This window comes from Aulonocara sp. 'chitande type north' Nkhata Bay, linkage group LG16 (assembly GCF_057382095.1).
Source record: "Aulonocara sp. 'chitande type north' Nkhata Bay isolate Kocher_YH1m ecotype deep benthic linkage group LG16, A_spYH_male_GT1.1, whole genome shotgun sequence".
In the NCBI taxonomy this organism is placed as follows: domain Eukaryota; kingdom Metazoa; phylum Chordata; class Actinopteri; order Cichliformes; family Cichlidae; genus Aulonocara; species Aulonocara sp. 'chitande type north' Nkhata Bay.
In genome coordinates this window covers 25474193-25484506 of record NC_141359.1, presented here as the reverse complement: position 1 = coordinate 25484506, position 10314 = coordinate 25474193, and the positions used below count along the sequence as shown (strand labels likewise).

Below are 10314 nucleotides of genomic sequence, written 5' to 3'. Positions count from 1 at the left end.
CACACACTGCAAGCTTTAGGCAATTTCCCTCACATTTAAATAGATTGCACATTTAAGGCTACTTAAGGAAAATTATCACTTTGCATATTTTAATTGTTATGAAGGAAGTGATTTGAGAGAGGTCTGTGGCTCATCCTCTTGAGCCATGCGGTTGTGAAGCTGTCTGATTCGGCTGCTCAGCGCTGCAGCTCCACAGATAACCTCCGAGTTCACACACATCCACTCCAGTTTCATCAGAATGCAAATGAAGCACAGAACACTGGGACAAGTGGATCTTTGATATTTACAAAATAGCCACTAATAACTTGAGTGTAATTTGTTTGACTCAACTTTATTTTTCTCTTATCTGTCCTGCTTTTTTTTTCCTGGTCAAATGCCTCTTGTTTAAAAATTCAGAGGGAAGAAACAAAGGGCATGTTTGGTGCTAGAATTTCAGAGCTCACAACACTCTATCTATCTATCTATCTATCTATCTATCTATCTATCTATCTATCTATCTATCTATCTATCTATCTATCTATCTATCTATCTATCCATCCATCCATCCATCCATCCATCCATCCATCCATCCATCCATCCATCCATCCATCCATCCATCCATCCATCCATCCATCCATCCATCCATTCAATTAAACAAAGAGGGCACAATAAATGAGGCAAAGGAAATAAATCTGAAGAGTATTTTTGTCATTCAGCCATAAATTAGATAAAATTATCTTGACTAAATTACTAAAGAATTATTTCCAGGTAATGTGCTAAAGCATAAGACCCATGCTAAATAATGCCTGAAAACAATTCCGTCCTCCAAGGACAGTTCTCCATGGGAGACTGCAGTGTTTTAAGTGTTAGTATTCTTGCCTTGACAAGCTTATCAGTCCTTATGAAGTCAGATAGTGACAGGCACTGATAATACGAAATTCAATTTTTAAAAAAAAAAACCCCATCTTTTTGTTGGGTAATTTTACTAATTTAAATAATGCAAATCTCAAATCTTCATTTAGAACAGCTATATGGAAATTTACAAAATGTATGTTTCTCCAAATAATAAGGAATGAAGGACATAATACAAGCAGAATGTTTTTCATCCTGTCAAACCAGTGTCACTATCTTTATGTTTATAGTAATGAGAAAGACACATGTTAGATTTCATGATAAACTCACACACAAATAATATTAACATGCATACACAATTAAAAAAAAGAGAAAATAACCAGTACTAATAAAGTGTCTTTCCTCATTCATGTTAATTGCACAGAACCTTCCCACGCATGTACCACCTACATCTTAATGACACCATAAAGTGGAACTTTAGCATACCTGTTTGCTTTCTACTAAAAAAACATCCATCCATCCATCCATCCTCATCCGCTTTTTCCGGGGCCGGGTCGCGGGGGCAGCAGCCTAAGCAAAGAGGCCCAGACCTCCCTCTCCCCAGCCACCTCCTCCAGCTTATCCGGGGGAATACCAAGGCGTTCCCAGGCCAGCCGAGAGATATAATCTCTCCAGCGTGTACTAAAAAAACATCAATTATGAATTTATAAATGTTCATGGATCACGAAAGGTGTCATTGATGGGCGGTGCGTAATAAAAAAGTATGTTTCGAACTGCTGCTAACTGATTTATTTTACTCTAAAACACCAGTTAACTTAAAAAAAAAAATTTATCACGCTGTAATTGATTTAACATTGTCTTTCAAAATGAATAACTCGAAAAAGAAATAGCACAGTCTATCACACCGTTGCAAATTTAATCAAGTAAGTTTAAGTACAAAATGCATTCAGAGTTCAGGAAAAAAAGAAAACACCTTTATTCAGTATTCAATAACCTTTATGTACCTTGAAATTAAAATACATTTAAATCGACTGTACTGTAAGTATGGCAATACATACACACATATAAACATGTATGTGGTGCACTTCCGTATGTACGCTGTATATCATTAGCAAATGTACAATACATACAGCTATGTGCAAGTTTGTTTTCTGTACAGGTATATGAAAAGTAAAAATTCAGAACTTTCATATTTTAATGTTATCCCTCACACTTGCATGTAGAATTGCAAGTGCACAGATATACACAATAACATGCGCACTACAACAATTCACAAAAGATTAAAGCAAGTCGTTATTTTTTAGGAAAAGAATTTGCATTGGGGACCTTGCAAGAGACAAGGTTAATGGAAACATGATATTGTGAATATACTGAACGTCAGTACTGTATGTGCAGGTTAACGTCATCTTTGTTTTCAAGGTGCCTTTTTTTTTTCTGTGACTAGTTCTTGACAGCGTAAAGACAGTCTCTGTGAGGTAGACTGCTCAAATTCAAGGGCAAGCTTTTATTTTATGCATTTTTTTGTTTGTTTTAAATTTTTATCCACAAATGCATGACATTCAAAATGACAGGACATGAGTACTACATGTAAAATATGTAGCAATGAGGTAGAAAAGGTTATAAAGAATGCCAGACTGAAAAAACTCATGATGGAAACACCATTTTAAGCAGTTCGGCAAAATCAAATCACAGAAAAACTGAAAGATATTGAAAAAGATGATACAAGTGACTGAGAGTCAATGTGCTTATCAAAGGTTCTGCTGACATGTTGTGACTGTATACCCACATCACCTTCAATACTGAATGATTTATAATAACATCTACAACATCTGAACTTTACAATGTATTTTGATAAATGTGTCTAAGTTTTCCTCATATCAGATATTTGTCAAAAAAATGTTTACCGTTTAGCTGTCATGACAAATAAAATCATAGAAATGTAACATTTTATGTGCCTTGTGTTACATTGTGCTCTATTACACATTGTTTGGGAGACAGCTTTCTCTAAAATGCACGAAAGATTACTTACATACAACTTCATTTGAGTGGACTATTCCCCCTTTCAATGTACATCTCTGCTGCTTGTGAACAGTTGATCTTTTGTACTTGTGAAATCTGTGCTTGTAAATCGTGCTCAAGGCTTCTTAGTACCTACTTGTTAAAAAAACACAAAAACAACAACAACAAGAAGAAAAAAACTTCTATATTCAGTCTCATATTCCAGTGTGTCATTTTCTACCAAACTCTGTAATAAACAAGTTAACCATATGTGTATTTGTCTTCCATGCAGATATGCTATGTCCATTCACTTTGATGGGGTGAGACTTGAAACTTATTATTTCACAAGCTCATGTATCTCTTAAACATTTAACATACTTTGATTCTGTAACTTAACAATGCCCAGTGAGATGGCAAGAGATTTTCCAATTATACATAAATACATCCGGCAATAAAGGTAAATTCGCAGCTTCCTTAAAACTGTTTTCATCTTATATAGGAGAGAAAATTAAAAAAAAAAAAACCCAAAACAAACAGACGCATAAAAGGCAGTAAATACTTGATGTGTAAGGGCTTTTACAAGTAGCATCAACTTTTTCCAATTTCATGTGTTTGCCCTGAGCAGTGGCCAAATTTCATGTAACAATGTTACAATGTTTTAGGATAATTTCATTTGAGAAAAATTGCATGTGACTGGTGAGTATGACTGTTACAATTGACATAATGCGACAATTATTACTACTAATGAACTTACAATGAATGTATGTTTATTTTTTTTATAACTTCCCGGTAATTCCAGTCCCTTCAAAGAACTGGTGTTGGAAATTACCATTGGTATTACATGTACAGAACATGATCGATCCTGACTGTAGTCGTGCGTTACAAACAAACTACTGAATATAATAAATAAGTGAAGAAGGCATGAATATTCTTCATTACTGTTTCTCCAAATATGTGTAGGTCTACAATTTTCAAACTTAACAAATACAATGATTCTGTCCCTAAGCTGATCAAAATGTGTCGGGTTTAGTTACCGTTTTACCAGTTACAATTACTTGTATGGATTTAATTAAACTGCTTAGATTACTCTTCTGTAAAGTGTTACATAGATTATATGAAACTAGAAACAGACTTTTGGTGCAGCTGGTAGATTTCTTGCTCTGTAATTGTTCTAAATGCTTTGAAAACATCCTGATGTGGATCTTCGAAAATTAATGATATCATACCAGGTAGCAGTGATCATTGTGAATGTTGTCTAATAAAAGATAAAAGATAAAATATGTGCAATAGACAACAACAAAAAAAATACGGTCCTTAAGTGCCTCTACCCATCTACATCTGCATCTACTTCAGTGACATTTTTCAATGTGCGAGTGCTTTGCTTTCCTTACTACTATGAGTACATAATACATTCAATACTTTTACTTGCCAATTCAGCTATCAGATTGGCTCTTTTATTGTTGGAAATGTTGCATGGGCATGTACTGATAAATGGCAGCAAATAGTGATTGAAAACATTGTACGAGTTTAAGTGTGAAAATTATAATAAAATAAAAACAATTTACCAGACAATGCAAGACTAGCCTTTGGAAATGTCCCTAAAAGGGAATGCCACTCAATTCATGGATGTTACACTTATAGCCTAAGAAGGAAAAGTAAACTTCAACATAATGGAATCATTTTTAAGACAAAACATGTGCAGGCTTACACACGTCTATGTTAGACAAAGATTCAGGGGTCTAGCAAGGTACAGCAACAAGATCACTGGTGAATCTTGGCTAACACAGAGCAAATTATCCTTAAGGCAAAGGCATAGTGTATCACAAACCTGACATTCAATGGCATTCCCCTTTACGTATATCATATGGTGAGTAACAAGGTTCTTGGCAGTTATCAAAATGTAAAGCTAATAGATTTTTTTTTCCAGAAATTGTTTTGTTCGTTTTCAAAGGATTTTCTAATCGAACAAGCAGAAGAGATGCTGACATTTTGCTGTCCCTATGAATTTGTCTTTCAGAGATAACAAAGAAACTGAGGTAGAAAGAAACTTGGGCTATACATAATCCTTAGGTTTCATTAATGATAAAACAGCAGCAAGATGGAATGAAATCGCTTGGGGCAGTCGTCATTCTCAACCCCAAGATGTTTGTCTACACCCTTTGTATTTCTTTCAGTTCTGCATAACCACAAGCTAGGAATTTATGTCTGCAAACTGGGAACTAAACAACAGGATCATTTTATTTGATGTAAATGAAGATTTTTTTTTCTTTTGACAGCCAAAAGGGGAAAAAATGCTCCAAACAGAAATTTCTTTAAGGCTATAAGTCAAGATACACAATGATTCCATTATTTTTAAAGGCAATTGTCTGATCATAGAACAAGTTTCCATTTCAAACTAATTTCAAAGTTAAAGAATCCTAGACAAATAAATGAGAATTACTCTCAAACATTCATTGCAGGAAACTTCTCATTTTGAGGTATTAAATAGCCTTTCATGGTTAGATGATGCGATTTTAAATGCAAGTCAGATGCTTGTGTATTGTGTAGTGCTTTGATACAAGCTCATGAGGTACTAGACATATCATCAACATCATCATCACTTTCCTGAGTTGTCAAATAGAGAACATCAAAAGAAAAAATGGTAGAATTTTACATTGTGACTATTCTGATATTTTAACAAGAATTACATAGTAATTTAATGTTGAAATTGAATTCACTGTGTCAGCTTTTTTTCAAAAAATGTAACTGTCACTTTTATTTATAGCACATCAACCAAATTTAAGTTGAGTGAAAAACAAACAAACATATTTTCATATTCTCCACCTAAAAATAATGGATATACCAAAGTTATGGTAAGTAAATGACTTACACATGCATAAAATCTGTGTAAGGTAATGAACCCCAACTAAAATTATGCCAGTAAATTTAATTCAGCTCAAATTAACCACGGGTGTTCACAGAGAGCACAAAACAGACACAGCTGAAGAACACTGTTCAATAATAAAGAGAAAGCAAGGTTTTGTCACATTGTAAAGCTTTTTTTTTTTGTATTAGCACATTTCACCAATGAAGATTGTGAGGCAAAAAAATACAACAAAAAACTTAAACAGCACCACCTCAGGCACTTGATAGCAACTAAATCTCAAGATCAGCAGAATAGTATATATATATTTAAATATATATATATATGTATATACAAAAATGTGGGGCATCTTCTCCAAGCTGTTTGAGTTGTAGTTAACACATGGATTTAGCCATATAAAGTTTCTTTTCTGATTTTAACCAAAGTCTGACGTCCAGACTGATAACTTCTGTCAGAAGCCAAAAAAGGAAATTTCCTTTACTCTATATAGCATGTTCATGTCATCACTGTTTGTTTTTTTTTCTTCCTCACTGAAGGCTAAACACTTATTTGTACTTAACAACTGGTTTTAAAGAAACTGTGTTTGATAGGTCCCATTTCATTGACTACAACCAAACATTTTATTCCACTCAGTGTACACATCAAGTTCTTTTTGTGATATGCTGGGCTGGAATTTGCAAAACACATTGTCAAAGTCTTGGTAAGAGATTGGCCTCATCTGACTGGGGTGGATGTTTGACAGGTCAGTACCAGGCATGCCATGGAGCGGACCTACGACAGCCTCTTGACAGAGTTGGACCACATCCAGTCCTGAAAAGCCTTCTGTCCTCTGAACAAGTAGTGACATCTCTTTGTCACTAAGACAGTAGTTATGCTGTGAGAGCAACTGACTGATTATCTGATGGCGTGCAGTCCCATCAGGCAAGGGAATTAACAATCTCTTGGTAAAGTACCTCCGCAGGGACTCTGGGATCTCTTCAGGCTTACTTGTGGAGCAGACCACAAGAACATGGTCCTCAGTAGAGGTCAAAATACTGTCAAGCTGTATGAGAAGCTCAGCCTTCAGGTGATTCACAGGACTCTCCTCACTGAGCTGGGCTGACAGCAGTAGGTCCACCTCACTGATGAAGACTACTGCTGGTTGGCGACAACGTGCCATGAGGAAAGAAGCCTGGATGATCTTGTCCCCTTCTCCCAACCACTTGGTCACCAGTGCTGAACTGCTTAATCGCAAGAAGGCAGCCCCCAGTTGGTTGGCCATGCAGCGTGCCAGAAGTGTCCTACCAGTTCCCTGAGGTCCAAATAAAAGGAGGCTCCGAGGTAACGTGGCCAGTCCGCTGAACATATCTGGCCTTAAAATGGGCCATAGTATCTCCTCTTTTATGGCTGCTTTGGCCATATCCAGACCTGCAATGTCACTCCAGTCCACTGGGGAGCCTTGCTGAAGGATTTCTGTGGTTACCAGCTCTACAAGGTTGGAATCACTATTCTTCAGCTGTTCCTCTGCAGCATGGATGGAGGAGGTAGCTGTACCTATATCAGACCCCGTTAGGGAGTGAGAGAGGTGCTGTCTGTGCTCTTCGGTTTGCTCGCTCATCATGGGAGATTCAAACTTGCTGTAGGGCTCAGTAGTTCTAAGATCACCTGCAGAGCTTTTTGTTGAGCCGTATGATGGAGGAGTTAGTGCTCTGCCAGAGTGCAAGTTAAATTTTCTTTGCTGATCAGAAGATATTGGCTGCTTCGTTGGTTTAAAAGCTAAAGATGTCGCTTCAGCATTTCTTTCAAAGCCACTGCCCCTGTTTGAGTCTGAGATGCTGCCATCTACTATTCTGTACATGGGGCTCTGTGCAGAGCGCTGTTGGTTGTAGCTGAAATTACCATAGCTTGAGTCCATATCTCCATGTCCACTCATGTAGAAAGCTTTTCGTTTTAATGAGTTGGATGTGCTGCCATTCAAAGGTGTTGGTGCAATTGGGGTATGATTATTGGACTGGTAGGTGTAGCCAGGCAATGTGGAGGGAGGGATTGGTGTAGGAGCTGCAATACCAGACGGCAGATAAGCAGAAGGAGGGGGTGCTCCCCCAGGGCTATAACCAGGGCCAACTGCAGCCTGCGAAGCATACCCTGTTGGAGGATAATTGTAGTTGGGAAGGTTTGGAGACCCAGTGTTGTAGCTCGGCACTAAACTAGGAGGAGGCGGGGGAGGGGGTTGTAATAGCCCAGCGCTGTGCAAAGGAGAAGGATGTGGGGATGGGAGGGCGGGGGTACTCTGGCCGCTGTAGCTAGAATGCAGGTAGGAACCGTTGTAGCTGGCAGTATATTCCTGAGAGGGGAGGCCCGAGTGGAGAGTAGTGGCTGTGTGACTTCCACAGTTACTACTGGAATAGCTAGGCTCAGACAAACTGCTGGCCACCCCTGGGGAGCTGCCTATGCTAGCTGACACATCTGTAGGGGGTAGGGCAGCTGTCATTCCAGCTTTGCTCACAGATATAACATCTGGAGCACAGTTCATTGGGTAAATCCCCTCCTGCCAGGACTCATTCTCTGACTTTCGTCCATTCATGAGTCCAGTAGTGCTATCAGAGTAGGAGCACAGCAGGGTTCTTTCATTTGGGCCTTCTAGGATCCCAGAGTACTTCTCTGCATATTTCTTAAGCAGATTGGAGGCAGTCAGCGCAGAGATGTCATCATTTGCCCACGCATACTGGTATGTTCGCTGTAAGTGCCCCCGGTAGGCCTCTACTTTGTGTGCTGGCGAGCGAGTAGTGGATGAGATGTCAAAGTGTTGCTCTGCCCATTGTGTGTGCTCTGGGGTCCACTGCATCTTTAGACCTGGATATTTCACATAGGGAAGAAATATATCAATGTAAGCATTGAATTGTGGTTTACCATCATTTAAATGCAATAATATTCTACAGTCAAATTATAAAAATTCAAACACACTGAAGTCCATAGGTGTTTTTATGACCGTTTTGTAAGAGGAGTAAAAAAAAACATACAAAGTAAAAAAAAGAAGAAGATATATTTGTTTAACCTATGTACTAAGTACATTTTATACAATATCAGAAATATAATGTTTAATACTATTTGCTTCATAATCTCTACATGTCTCTTATGACAGAAAACACTATCTGAATACACATCACAGACACGATGAGGATGTGGGACCCATCACTTGGTAACGGTGGTATAATCCACCCAACACAGAGCAGAGTGACACAGACATTGCAGGTCAGTCTATAATCCAACTCTCATCTGAGGCATTCTGAGACAGTTTCAAATCTGCTTGGAGGACAGCAGCAAAGCAATCTTCCTTGGCAGCGCTCTGTTGCTTTCATCACACAAACCCCTCAGCCCAGCATGAATTACATCCACATCGAGTCTGCCTACTGCTCCCTCATCGGCAGAGTGAGGATGAGGGAAAAAAAACAAAAAACCCCCCCCATGCTTCACTTGTCTTTTTCTCCCCAGCCTCTCTATGTAGCTTTAAAGGTTTGAATGACAGAAATAATCAAGTTAAATACTAAAATAAATCTGCAAATAAAACTTTTTACTCACGCTGTCATCTATTACTCTGAGATTATCAGAGGGTGTACTATATCCCCAAAGAATTTAGATTACTAGAGATTACAGCTCAAGGCAATCTGATTGTGTACACAGTCTCACATCTCTCATGAACACTAATCTGACCAAATGCCACAAGAAGATATGAGAGAGGATGCATTCAACTCAACTGTTTCTGCCCATTAGAATGTCTGTCTTTGTTAAAGAGGCAGTGTAGTGTTATACTGTATATTTCAGTAGGTTAAGTCCATACCACAGCAACAATCAGCTAATGTCCAGATTACAAATGCTGTCGATTCCCTTCTGACTCCCTCCCAGCTATTTGCCCACCAGCAACTCTAGACACCAGCAGCTAATTAGCGGGATGATGCTGCACTAATTGTGTTAATTTACAAGGTTTTAGTCAAAGAGATCCATGCTATAGCTCACATGGTTGTCAACCATCCAAGCTAATCATAAAGGAAAGAAAACCTGAGGCAAAAAGCCAATACATAAAAATAGCATAGCTATACTGTAGTTGAATAGAAATGTTTACCAATATGTAGAAAATGACATGTAAAAACAAATCCTGTTACTATGGAGAACAGTGATAAACTTTAAAATCTGAAACAATAAAATAAAAAAAGTCATACATGTCATACCACAAAATCTTGCAAAAAGTGTATTTAATCTAATATTTCTAATATTAATGAACTTAAAATGAAGCGTCTACACGCTTGAGAATTCCAAAAGTAGTTACTGACTAACATTACTGTGTTAGTCACTCATTATATTCCAGATCAACTGTTTTACTAGGTATGTAGGTGGGTCAAATGCAAATTAAAGAGTCTGCAGAGGAAAAAATATTTTTCCATTACAGTCTGACACCCCCTTTCTTTATTCCTCTCTGCTAATGTGTTTTCTACTGTATATATATATATATATCTGTAAAATCTCTGTAAAATCATTCAATAGACTTCTTTAACACTCAAGGCACATTTTGTCAATAACAAAATTGCACGCAGCTTATTGAGTAAGCTTTTTCTATTACAGCTAATCCTCTCTGAACAATGTGCCAC

At 37.8% G+C, this 10314-nt stretch overlaps 1 protein-coding gene across 3 annotated transcripts in view; it reads right to left on the bottom strand.

Annotated features, from left to right (window-relative positions):
- Positions 1 to 1455: 1455 nt before the first annotated feature.
- The window catches only part of fign (fidgetin), a 28282-nt gene continuing 19423 nt past the window's right edge, over positions 1456 to 10314 (bottom strand). For all 3 annotated transcript variants that reach the window (XM_086266688.1, XM_086266689.1, XM_086266690.1), the window contains one exon: positions 1456 to 8524. In XM_086266688.1, the coding sequence (XP_086122814.1) occupies positions 6291 to 8524 (2234 nt within the window). In that variant the 3' untranslated portion in view covers positions 1456 to 6290. The remainder of the gene's footprint in view (positions 8525 to 10314) is intronic.